Below are 13,780 nucleotides of genomic sequence, written 5' to 3' on the forward strand. Positions count from 1 at the left end.
CACATTCAGAAGCGGCCTCTTTGACCGGAGTAGTGAAACCAGAATGCCGTCCAGTCATGGCAGCTGCTCTACCTGTGCGTATACCAACACAAAATGACTTGATTCCATTTCATGATGCGTAATCATTCAAAGACTTGAATAGTTCTGCAGCTGTGGTGCTGGTTGGCAACAAAAGTGCATATAACATATCATTCACATCCTCTTGAAAAATATATCAGACACGAAAAAGCATGTTGCTTTGTTGTCAGCGTTGGTAGACTCATCAACCTGGATTGCATACCATGGTGACTCATTAATCCTCTCTAACAATTGTGCCTCATTATCCTGTAATATTTCATCAATTCGTCAAGTTGTGGTGCTAGCCAAAAGATAAACACATGCTACCTTTTGAACTGCAGCCTCTCCTAAAAGTTCATGACAAATGTCCTTAGCAGCAGGCAAGATCAACTCTTCACCAATAGCAAAGGGCTTCTTAGCTTTAGCAATATGGTTAACCACTAAGAATGACGCTCTCAGTGCAGACAAATTGATGAAGTGGTGGCCTTCAATAATTTCTTCTGTTCTTTGTTTTCACATTTCTTTCTTTTAAAAAACCCCAAAGGCTTATTATTAATGCAGGGTGCTTGGTCTCCATGTGACAAAGCAGTTTCATGGCTTTGTTGCATAGCCGCTTGTCACATATTATACAAAGTGAGCTTGGAGAATGTGAATCACCTGTTGCAATGAACCGGTATTGTAAGTAGGACTTCTGGTATTTTCTTTTAAATGCAGCTTTCTTTTTGTTGGCATTCTTATTCTGCTGCCTCATCACTGGATCTTTCCCCCTTTTCAAAGAAGCTCTCCTTTCTACTCATTTTGGCTAGGGTGAGTTTATGGGCTTACCAAAACTGTGACTGAGAAAGTGCACAGTGCAGGAAACGGCATGGATGGAAGTGGTAAATAAAATAATGAGCAGGCCAGGCACAAACTACAATAAATGTTGGATTCTGACTTAAAGTCTGCCCCCAGTTGCAGCTGTGGAACTGAAGTACATCAACTCGCTTGCCACTATATAGTCTGCCACCAGATGCAGCTTAAGTGTCACTTGCTACTTACTGATAAAGTTTTGATATGAGTCTGCCAGCAATTGATTCATTATGGTCTCTGCACAGTCAAAACTCTCTGCTAATGTTAATCTATATTTGCAGCCACTCCCCAGTGCTGGCATCACCACCTCAGCTCTACCTCAGATCATCAAGCATTAGATTCGTATAAGAAGCAGGCAACCTAGATCCTTCGTATACATAGTTCATAATAGGGTTCATGCTCCTATAGAGTCTAATGTCGCTGCTGATCGGACAGGAGGCAGAACTCAGACAGTAATGTCAGCAACAGGAAGCAGCAGTAAATACAGATGAAGCTTCTCTCACTTGCCTGCTGTTCACCTGCTTTGCAGCCTGGTTCCTAAGAGGCCACAGACCAGTACTAGTCTGTGGCCCGGGGGTGGGGAGCCCTGGCTCTAGTTCACCTAACCATGGACACATAATTTCTGGCTGAACACTGCTTGATGTCATATTTATTCAAAACTAAAAGTTCTTAAATACATGAGTCTGTTCATTGACTTTTAATTCTTAATAAAATTTCTATAGTTTTATAATATATCTTGCCATTTGATCAGGAATATTTTGTCTTTGTTCTTTAAAAAATTGCCCTAACTCTTCTTGCACGTTTATCCTTTCATATGAATTTAGGAGCATCTTGAATATGATATTATAATATGTCTTATTATCTGATAAGGGAATTCTTATCCGTTTGTTCTTTTAAAAATTGCTTTGCTCTTCTTGCACATTTATTCTTCCACATGAATTTTAAAAGCAGCTTAAAAAGTTCTATAAATGCTTTTGTTAGCATTTTTACTGAAATTGCCTGGAATTTAGAAATTAATCTGGGGGAGGATTGACACCTTTTTAATATCATATTCTCATCCATAAAAGTGATATATATCTTTCTCTTTGTTCAGGTCTTATTTATACTCTTCAATGAACTTTTCCAAAAAGCATTACATGATTCTTATTACTTTTATACTGAAGTACTCTTACAAGTATAGCTTTCTCCCCCAAATATAGTGTCTAATTGGCTATTGTTGATATATGGTAATGACATTGATCTTTATATATTGACTTTGTTTTTACTGAAATATCAATGTAGACAAATGTACACATAATAAGTCCATAATACTTATCACAAAATAAACAGTCTTATAACCAGTACTCAGATGAACAAACTCTAGCATCCCAGAAAACCATTTGCCCCTTCTTCCTGTGCTCCAGAAATAACCACGATTCTGATTTCAAATTCAGTAATTTTGCCTGGTTTTGAACTTCATATAAATTAAACCATGCAGCATATATTCTTTGTGTTAGGCTTCTTTTGCTCAACAAGCAAGTTGTTGCTGTATAGTATGCCACCATTTGAATATTACAATAGTTATCATTGGAATTGTTTCCTCAGGGCTGTTATGAACAAGGCAGTTATTATCTTTTTTGAGGAGAGTATTTTTTGTTGCACATATTTACATAATTCTGTTAGATATACATCTAGAAATAGAATTGCTTAGTCATCTTATTAATCTGCTTTGGTAGATTCTGTCACACGATTCTGAAAACAGGATTAGTCAATAGCTGCATAGTTGGTGTTTTAATCAGCCCTCAAAATAGCATGACAAATACATCTGTGCAAATGGTCATTACACGGTGGTGTCTAAACAAGCAATCCTAGACCCTCAAATAAGAGACAATCTTCTTAGTTAATTAATGCAGTTTACTTGGCTAGTCTTGCTTCATATTAGAAGTCTTAATGTTAGTGCCTTAATCAGTATACATTTAGTAGTGAATGACTGAAATCAAATTCAAACTAACTTATGCAAAAATAAACAAAAATATAAAGGAACAGGGTGAAATGTATTGGTTGAAGTGATGGAACATATGTTACCAACAGACTTTTTTTTCTGTTTTTAGTTCTCAGTTCTGATTTTCATCAGAAACAAAGCTTCATGTTCCAGCAGACCTTCCTCACATGGCAGCAGATTATGGCCCCCAGAAGCTTTGGCCTTGCATAGTTTTTAATGGCAGAGAGAGATGCTTTCGCTCCTGTAATTCATTTCAGTTCTTCCCAAAAGACAATGACAGGCTCTGCTGTATCCAGAGAGATGTTATTTTCTGATTGGATATCCCTAGATAACGTTCCACCTGGGTGGGCAAGGGCAGTGAGATGGGCATGTCAAAATCACTGGAATCCCACAGTTTAAATGAGATTATTATAGGGTATAAGAGGGATAGTTTCCAAAAGGATGCTGATTAGGCAAAAACAAAAGAAACAAATATATGTCTATTACTATTAGACTGTATATAACTAGAAATAATGATTAGTTTATATTAGCATCCATGCTTAATTTATGTTTTTCAGATTATTGCAAATCATCATATGCAGTCTATTTCATTTGCCTCTGGAGGAGATCCTGTAAGTATTGATTCACAAAAGTTATTTTTATAAGAGTTAAAAGAACTTCTTGATATTTGGGGCTGTATGATAAAATAAATGTACTTTTACATAAACTATATTAGCCACTACAGTGCTTTTCCTAACCTACTATTACAGTCTGTGAATAGCTACATGTAGCAGATAATAAAAAATTTGCTATGGGCAAAATATTTCGTATCACTAAATTTAAAAATATTTGGATTAGTAGATGAGCTAATAGTGTTCCATTGTGTTATCAGCCATGGAGTTATCATCTAATAAGCTTCTTGTGGATAATATCTAGGTCATGAAAAGCAAGTATGTCATACATGTGTCCCTCAATCCTTCCTTAGAATTCTTCTCAATGCAGAGTTTCTAGCACACTCTACTAATCAACTGGACTTGTATATCAACTGAGGCAACTAAGTCTAATCTGGAATGAACCACCAGGTTTGTAGAAACTCGTAGGGGAATGGTGAACTGGGAAGAAAGAACTGTGGTTCTTCTCTACCAAGAAGAGGTCATATGGTACTCATTTCCCAGAAATTGTATAGGATTTCTCCAAGCCTAATTTGCAGAATGGAGTATCATTCCTTGACTCCCTACTGTGCCATTTCTGGACCAGAGAAAAAGAAGGGGGGCTTTGAAGTTAGGGAGCCTGCAACTGAGCAAGAAGCAATTCTGCTTAAACTGAGGGAGCAGATGAATACTTTTGCCACTCTGCGACATTATGGGTCTTTTTATTGTACTCTTTCTTCTTCTAACCTTCTGTATGTTTTGATGAAAAGTTAGAAGAGGACAGAGTATGACTTTCATAATGGCTAAACATCAGTAATGTCAAGAAAACAAGGGGAACATACGCAGACCTTGTTCTTACTCAGAATGTATTATCTTCTTTTCTGCAAAGCATTTTTTTTTTTAGAAAAAGATTATATCTTCAGGAATGTACCAATAAAATTCAGTATAACAATTGATTTTTTTTATCTGCCACACTGAGTTCTCACTTCTAATTGAGGAATAAAATTTAGAGTCATAAATGATAGAACGATAACCTAGAAACCCAAGAAAGATACAGAGGATGCTAAAAACTAAATCTGGCAGCTAATACTATGGTAGTTTTAATTTGTTTTAAACTTTTTGCTAAATATTTAATGGGGGAGAAGTAATTATATGTCCTAAAAGGAAGTAAAGTTCTGAAGTTACTATTGCTTCATTTACGGGCATCTAAATTATTTAAGCAAGTGCTTCCACTTGTGTGTCAGTGTAACTTACCTGTATATAAAATATATAGCTAAATGCTATTTAAATTAGCCAATTCTTAAAAACACTTCAATAAGTACTTGTCTTCACATTGGCTACCAATGACTCAAAGTATTTAAGCATGTCAAACTAAGACAACCTGCCTTCAGAACTTCTTTGAAGCATATCGTAGCAAAGCAGACTTTACAGGATTTCAAATCCTTGTTTTTTAATTAATGGATACTCAATTTCCCCCTTAGGCATTTCTACTGCCTCATCTTTTAGACTTGGGCATAATTATTTTCAAATAACTATTATATATGTATTAGTTCCTTGATACTACCATTTAAAAGTACATCAAATGTTAAGAGTTTTACCTTTTCCCCCAAGAAATTCCACAGATGCCCAATTGCGAATTCCCATTAGCAAACAAGAGACATACAAGGTTTCTGGTGCTTAGCAGCTGCTATTTGAGCCCAAGAGCCTATCTGGACTCTTTTTCATCAAGCCTTATAATCTCGCCTCAATAGCAACACCAAGGATGGTGGCTGGCAGAGAGGGTCAACTGAATCCAGGCTGAAAAATGCCAGCACTGTCTTCTCTTCCTGGTTCAGTCATCCATCGAGGAACTCAAATACTTTTCTTATTTTATTTATTTGCTGGAGTGCAGTGTATGCTCTCAGCTCACTGCAACCTCTGCCAAATACTCTTCTTAAGAGATTTAAAGTAGTATTTATACATGTAGTGTGAAAAATAATTGTTGATGTTCACCCTAAATTTCTCAAGGGTTGCCATCATGTTAGAATTGGTGTGCAAACTCTCATTTACTCAAGGCATGCCCTGAATGATTTCTATTATTGTTCTCCAGAATCTTAATTTTTTCATATTGTCTTCATGTGCCTTTAGTTCTTTAAACTGACCAAAGCACTGTTCCTACTGAAAACAAACAGTAAAGAATTTGTGGCCACTGTGGGAAAGTTTGTACCTGCTGCATTGAGAGCAACCCTTTGCTCTCTGAAGTTGGCAAGAAAGCCTGTTGAATCAAATTTAAAATAGAAATCTGGTGGTGGTGCTGTGGCTTAGTTGGTTAAAGTATCTGTCTAGCAAAATAGAAATCTGGAGTCACCCTAAACATTGGCATTAGAAATCATCTCTGTGAAGTTTTACCATCAGGTCAGGGAGCCAGTATGATGTGCTGCCAGGCTTTGGAGTCAAGTAGACTTGACTTATTTAAACTCCCTAAACATCAGAGTCCTCATATGTAAATGGAAGATAATCCCTATTGCTTCACAATGTTGTGGGAATTAAATGAAATGATGCATATTTGGTGTTAGCATAGTGCCTGGCACACAGTCACAGAAGTAACTACTACCACTATTACTAACACATGCCCATGTTTGTTTTAACAGATAATTTACAGCTTCACGGCAAACTGGGTACAAGGGTAGGAAGCTGACTTAGAAGTCCCTGTGGTCCAACATAGTAATCTTTCTACAAGATTTCCTCTCAAATTCCAAAAATGATGAATATCCTTCTCATCTCCTGGCCTTTGCTCACCCTCATTTTTACTCTCTTTGCAAAAACAGTTAACTTGTTTTTTTATCTGTCAGCCCTGAAAACAGTTGTTGGTAATGCCTCTATAGCTATGTATACTTTCTCTAATTAACAAATGCATTGTATGTAAAAAAATCGTGTACATTTACACATATTTTCCCCTGCTATTTGTGCTTTACTTTTAGCATTCTGTAAATTCTCCCAAATGTTTACAGCTGTAGAATTTTAGAACTGTACCAATGATGGAGACTGTTTTGAAGATGAGGAAACTGAGGTCTCGAGAGGTCTCACGGCGTCTTTCCCATAATTGGACCTACCAGACAGCATGGTTGGCATCAGACCACCTCTTCACTTGAATAAGAGTGGCAGTGTCCCCAGCGATTGTGGCTTTTCTTCCAAATTCATATAAAACAAAGCCCATAGATATGGCCTTATTTATTTAGAAGATATTTCAGAACTTTCTTCTTTTTGCATTAGGGAAATTTACTTAGGTGTGTGTTATTTTTTTTTTTTAATAACCCAAGACAAGTTATGCTGACCCTGAGATCTGCTTCCTGTGTGATTCATTGTGGGTTATTAAGTGATTGTCCTTGAGGGTATTACAAACATGGGCTTTTATTTCCTGCCAGTTGATTGCATCTTCCCTCTAGAGAGTCATACTTCTAATCTGCAAATGGCATTGTGTATATTTTTTTCCTGAGAACTTAGATAACAAAAAGCATCTTTAATTATTCAAACCTTATCATTCATCAGCTTACTGTTTTCAATAAAAGCTGGAATTACCAAGTGGCATTTTGTTTGTTTTTACAAAATCAGCAGTGCATCTCTTTTTGAACTTACTTTTTCAAGGGTTCTCTTTTTTGAAAAATGATTTTTCTCTTCTGTATATTGATCAAATTAATTCCTTGTATTTTCACTTTATTATTCCTTAAGTTAAATTGCACTGCACACAAGCAAGCTAACAACCGCAAAATCCAACATGTCTCTTTAGTCAACCTACTTTCTGATGTATGCGGTATATGTTTGGACAACAGTAATCATGATGCCACATCTTAGTTTATGTCACCTTTGTGATTACATAATCCCTGATAGTTCAACTTTCAATCCAGGACAGCCTCATAGCCCCTAGCCATTTTCAAAGAATATATCCTAACATATTCCATATCTGCTTTTATTCTTAATGACAGTCTGCCTCTAAATTTTTAATTTTCAAATTATTTCCCCAAGGGACAGAGAAAATGGACTCCATAATTGTTAAACTATATAGTGTGTATTTGTTTATGTTCCCTTTTACAATGCTTTCCTTTTTTCTTTAAATAAAAACATTTGTATTTAAGTCCTTGCCTCAGTATTATGTCCTAAATATATATTTATCTTTCAACAGTACAATTCATCCATTTTGAATGCAATTATTTTCCCTTTTTTTATAGGATACTACAGACTACGTTGCGTACGTAGCTAAAGATCCAGTTAATCAACGAGGTATGGAAAGCAACTTACAGATTGTTTAAAGAGCTGGTATATACCAACTTTAAAAAGCAAACAGCAGTTATTTTTAATGTACAGAGTGATGAGTATCACTAGAGTGCTATACTGGATTCTAGAAATATTATGCAAATTTGAGTTGGAAATAAATAGCCCTGTTAGCAGAGCAAAGTAGAAAAACTATGTAGATGACATTTAAATCATTTTAAAGATTCACAGACCAAAGGCTTATCTATCTGTGTACGCAAAAGAGAAGCTGTTTGGTTATGATGGGAGTGCTGGCTGCCACATCCCCACTGGACAAATGAATTATGTGTAAGACCAAAGCCAGTGAGGAGTGAGGTAATTGACCTGCATTGGCCTTGGGGTGTGTGTGTGTTTTGAGTCTGTGCACTTGCTGTTCAAGAGCCTGTAATATCACTTTGAATGTTTGACTTCTTTTCATCATTTGAATTTCAGCTTAAATGCCTCTTCTTCAGAGACCTTCTTTGATAGCACCTCCTGTCTCCAGTCGCATATCCTACATTGCTGTATCACAACACTTATTTCTCTTTTCATTAACACTCCACATTTCCATTATAAGTTAATGCAAAAGTAACCACAGTTTGCCATTACTTTTAATGGCAAAAACTGCAATTACTTTTGTCCCAACCTAGTATTTTATTTACTCACATATTGTACTTGTTTATATGTTTAGTATGTCCCTTCTACTAGGCTAAAAGCTTCATGAGGGCAGGAACCTGTTTCTCTTACTCACTGTTGTTCCGCAGCACTCATCAGGATGCCTAGCATATAGGTGATACCCAAAAACTATTTTATTGAATGACTCCGTGAATGGAAGGGTGATTTGATGGGAATTCTTGTTTCAGGATTTAGCAAGTTCACATGGTTAGTATTGCTTCTCATCCCTAATGCTGGGACATTCCGACTCTTCTTAGGGAGGAGTGTTAGGTTGGTTCTCCTCTTTAACTGGAACGTGTTAGTTGGGCCACATCCTCTGCTGCCCTGGGGATGGAGTTTGCCCCCAAACATTTATTAAGTGAGCATGGAGTAGGACTTGAAAATTTAGAGAGCTTATAGCTGTAAGACACCAAGCACATGGGATGCTGGGGAGTAAATAAATAGAACACCTTGGACTTCACAATGTAAAAGCCTAAAAGGCATCAATAGGGCAGGTATGAGAGAGCTAATAAGTAGGAACTTAATCCCATGGGCAGATGGGTGGAGAGTACTGTTTACAAAGTAAAATTCAGACAGATTGCTTTGGCAGCAGGATGTAGTAGTTGGATTTGGGGAGAAACTTAAGACAGGGATATCCATTTGGAAGCTATTGTGATTGTCAGAAATGAAATGACGAAGCTCAGCTGCTGGCACAGAGCCTGGCACGTAGTAGATGCTCAGCAAATGTTTGCCAAAAGAATGTGGCAGCAATATGACGAAAAGGAAGGAACAGATGATAAACACTCTGAAATACTCCATTAAAACTGACCCACTCTAAACTAAATAAGAAGAATGAGTAATGTTCAAAGACTGAGCAGGAGAGACAGGAACTAGTGAATGGGGCAGTGCGGATGTAGGAACAGGGCACAACAAAGGATACCAGAAAAGAGCAATTTCTTCTAATCACTGCCTCAACTTCTCTAACTAATCACTGCTTGCTATTTCTGAGAAGTCTTCTGAACAACAATGCTTTTTATCTTAACATGGAAATGACAGGGTGAAAGAAAGAAAAAAATACATCAGGAAATCTAGATGTTGAGTAACTTTGCCATCAGTCACTGAATATCTCTGGGGATGTCATTGCTTTTAAGTAAATGATGGTGAAGAGTTCAAAGATTTATGTTGTTGCTAAGGGGAATGGCCAAGAAGGATTTCACTGTCCCTTCGCTGAAGTGAAGCGAGAGAGGCAGGGAAAATTATGATGCAGCACATTCACTTTGAAAGCCCTTGTTCTGGTGCCTGAGTCATTTGTCAGAGCTGAGCTGTTTGAAGAGGACCCCTGGGGATCTTGGCATGGGGATTTTTGAGAAGGCATTCATGAGAACTGTTGAGGGAGGTCCTGGATGGGAGGTGAAGGATAGAAACAGTCCAGATCAAGGTTTCAGATTTTTCTTTCTTTAGCTATCGGCCTGTGTATAGGAAATAAGATTGATGCTGCAGTCAGAAAGACTGGGTTGGAATTATTTCATCATCTCATTGTATGACATTAGGCAGATTGTTTCACAACCTCAAACATTGATTTCCCTATCTTTTAAGTGGGAATAATAACATCTCCATCAACTGTTGGGACAAACAACTGAGATAACACACGGAAAACATAATTTTCTTTCCTCTCTCTTTACGTCTTTCTTTTCTATAGCAAAATAGGTGTGTCCAAGAAGATAACTTAGAAACATGGGGTGATTTTCTTGGATTTAAAAGTCTCTATCACTTATTCCTCCTCTTTGGTCTCCTCCTCCCCTCTCTCATATAGCTTGGCTATAAAAATCTCTGTAAGAAGACACTGTGTTCTCAACATACCCCCTGCTTGCACACTCCTCTAGTGCTAATTTTTTCCCCCAACCTGAGCCCATGGACTGACAGTACCTGCAAAGAGGTGATGATACAGCTTTTGAATGCTCAAATAATTATTGGTGATTATGGAAGGAAAACCCCACCATGGTATCATCATTTAGTAGGAGGGAGAAACATAACCCATAAGATGTGCATGGAGAAGGAGGGATGCCTGGAGAACAGTGCCTGAAACATAGCAGATGCTTGGGATTTGTGGAGTAAGTGAATAAAGGCACAGCTGAAAGAGCAGCATAATGAGAGCTTACAGCCAAGTGTTTGCAGGGTGTGCTAATGTGTAAAGGCAGGGGTGCAGAGAAAGGAAAGAGTAGAAGCAGGAATCCCACAGCTGAAAAGATAGGCTAGAGACAGATTGTGGAGGGCTTTGAATACTGGCCAGGAGGTCACTGGAGCCATTAGATATTTTGAGCTGAATAAGAATTATTATGGGTTCTTCTATTCTGAAATTAATGATCATTGTTCTGGCAGTTGTGGCTTTAAAAATGGTATTGGAACACAGAAAAGCCGTCTGGAATTAAAGAGTTCCATTTAGAGGACATCTCATTAGTCCCAAGCAGCAGTGTAATGTTCTAAATGGCACTGGAGGAGGAAGGAACAGTTTGAATCAAATTTGTGAACTAATGGCACTTGATGACTATTTAGATATTTTGATTGACGAAGAAATAGGAATCAGATGTTCCTGAGGATTTAATGAGATATTGTATGCAATGCAAATATTGCAATACCTAGCTTATAGCACCTAGGCAATAAATGGTAGCTAATATTACTATTCTGTGTGATGTGGAGTGGTATTGCCACTAAAGAAACAGGGATTCTTGTAAATACAAAAAGAAAAAACAAATAATCCAGTAAAAAAAATAGGCAAAGAAAAATGACTACCATTTATTGCATGCTAACTACATGCCAGGCATTTTCAGTACTCCATCTGTATATTCCTCCTCACAGCAATCCTAGGAGGTGTGAAAGCATATCATTCCCTTTTTTATAGGAGAAAACACTGGAGTTGAGAACAATAAGGTGTTTTTCCTGAGATCACCCAGCCATAAGTGGATGGACAGGTTCCAGGTCCTGAGCACACAAAAGAACATGACAAGGCACCGAGAAACATTTGAAAAATAAAAAAAGTCTGCCTGTAATCCCAGCTACTCAGGAGGCTGAGTCAGGGGAATTGCCCGAACCCAGGAGGCGGAGGTTGCGGTGAGCCGAGATCGCGCCATTGCACTCCAGCCTGGGTAACAAGAGCTAAACTCCGTCTCAAAAAAAAAAAACAAAGTCTAGTCTCACTAGCAATCAAAGACATGCAAATTATCATTAAACAGCGTATTTCATCTCCAAATTTCAAACACTGAAAAAAGATAAGATGTGGTTTAGAGTAGTAGTTATTCTTGAACACTGCGATAAAGAGTCTAGATTCAAACATTTTGGAGAGCAATTTGATGATTTGCATTAGAAGTCTTAAAAATGTAAATGCCTTTGAACCAGTAGTTTTGCTTCTGAGGAAATAATTAGGACATGTACAAAGACTAAGAAATATAGATCATTTCTGTATGTGATTTATATCATGAAACAAAATTAATTTAGTATTCATAAGTAGCAAATTAAATAAATCCATAGAATGTACTATAATGTAGCAATTAAAGCTAGTAGTAGAAAAATAAGTAATGACATGGGAAAAATATTCACAATGCTGTTAATGAAAAAACATATGATGAAAATTGTGTCTAGTATGATCCCAGGTGACTTTTCTGGGGTAGATACACATTATAAAAAGATGGGAAAGACATATGCCAGAATGTTCCTAGTGGTTATTGAGATAACTACTGGATAGTGAGATTTTCTGTAATTTTTGGTTGTTCTTGGTGCCTTTTTGTTTTGTAAAACTCTTATAGTGAATATTTATTACATTTATAAAAAGGAAAAATGTCCCAACTCTTGACAAAATGTTTTAAAATAGTAAAGTCAGAAAGATGATTTTATAAAATTAACTAGGAAGTTTGGTTTATCCAGGAGAAAATGGCAGACAAGAGAAACCCAGGGAGTAGGGCTGGGGCTGGGGGTGCGGCTGGTGGGGAGGGGAGGGAAGCAGGCCAGGCCTGCAGGTGCAGAAAAAACTGCAACTTCTTAGCAGAACCCAGACAGAAGAGGGCTAAGGAAGTGTGGGAGTGGGAGAAGCCACAGGAGACAGTGGCTTGCCTACGGAGTAGTCAGGGGAGGGGAGGAAGTCAAGAAATGAGTATTACCTAACAAAGGTAAAGAGCAAGTTTCTTCTGAAGGAGACATCTCAGATGCTCACACACTAAAATGAATTAAGGCGAATGAGGGTGGGAAGATGCTATTCTGCCCAGCAATTAACAGGCCACTGGTCACCCTGGAAAGTTCAATTTCTGTGGACCTATAAAGGCTGGAGCCAGATTGCTGGGATGAGGAGGAGAGTATGGTTGACAGAAAGTGGAGATGAGCAGAGGAGACTGGGCTTCATGCTGACCATCCCAAAGCTTCCCACTCTCCTATTTGCTTGATTTGCTTTTAGCATTGGTGCATTTAAATCAGAGCAGTGCCCACTTTTCCCATCATGGCTAGGACCTTTTAGTGAACTCTTCATTTTATCAAAGGCCTTTTCTGTAGAAAAGGGAAGTTCCAGTAAGAATGTTTTGAGTTTACTTAGTGATGAATACAGCCTGCCCCTGTAATTGCTATAAATGAGGAAATCCACATTTTCTTATTCCAAATGTGTGGCAATCCAGGAATATTTTAATATTTTCTTTGAACTAGTCTGTGAAGAGGACTGGACTGTCTGATCTACCTGGATATACGAAGGCCGTGCTTCTGGGTCTCTGAAGAAAGCTTAAAAAAAAAAACCCAAAGCCAGTAAAACCACCTTAAATGAACCCACTTATTTTTATTTATGTCTATGATTATAAAGTATGCTTACGACTGTCCTGGTGGTATTAGTTAGCTGTGAACTGACCCTACTGGCTTGCCTCTTAGAGGTTGTTTCTTCCTAAAGTATGGAGAACTCCCTACTTTGATCCCATAGCACCATCTAGTGGTTGACCTGAAAAGCTGAACTTTTGAAATCTCTAGTTTTCTAAGTATAAAAGGAAAAGACAAAAACAAAAAGAACTCTTAATTACAAAATATATAAAACTAGTAAAGAAGGGCCTGTCATCCTTTAAGAATAGCTTCAATCCTCTTGTTTATGACTGCCTATTTACATAACCAAATAAAAAAGACAGAAGGATATGTATCTCAGTTTCTTTTGAATCTTAGTATAGTACTTGATACCCAGAGCTGGAGTGTGAGCCCATTCGGCTGCAGGTAGGATGAATAACATCCAGACCTTCATCTGCTTCCAGACATGGAAAGCAAAGCTCAAGCCTTGGTAACAAAGTTATGATTATCACTGAAAAGTCATCCTCTTTTTTGGAACTTG

At 37.6% G+C, this 13,780-nt stretch overlaps 1 protein-coding gene across 1 annotated transcript in view; it reads left to right on the forward strand.

Moving 5' to 3' along the window:
• Positions 1 to 13,780, forward strand: part of SHC4 (SHC adaptor protein 4) — a 137,336-nt gene that overhangs the window by 86,777 nt on the left and 36,779 nt on the right. The window contains exons 5-6 of the mRNA XM_017544987.2: positions 3,445 to 3,498; positions 7,722 to 7,773. Of these exons, the coding sequence (XP_017400476.1) occupies positions 3,445 to 3,498; positions 7,722 to 7,773 (106 nt within the window). The remainder of the gene's footprint in view (positions 1 to 3,444; positions 3,499 to 7,721; positions 7,774 to 13,780) is intronic.

The sequence above is a fragment of the Cebus imitator genome, unplaced genomic scaffold (assembly GCF_001604975.1).
Source record: "Cebus imitator isolate Cc_AM_T3 unplaced genomic scaffold, Cebus_imitator-1.0 Scaffold9, whole genome shotgun sequence".
Taxonomy (NCBI): Eukaryota; Metazoa; Chordata; class Mammalia; order Primates; family Cebidae; genus Cebus; species Cebus imitator.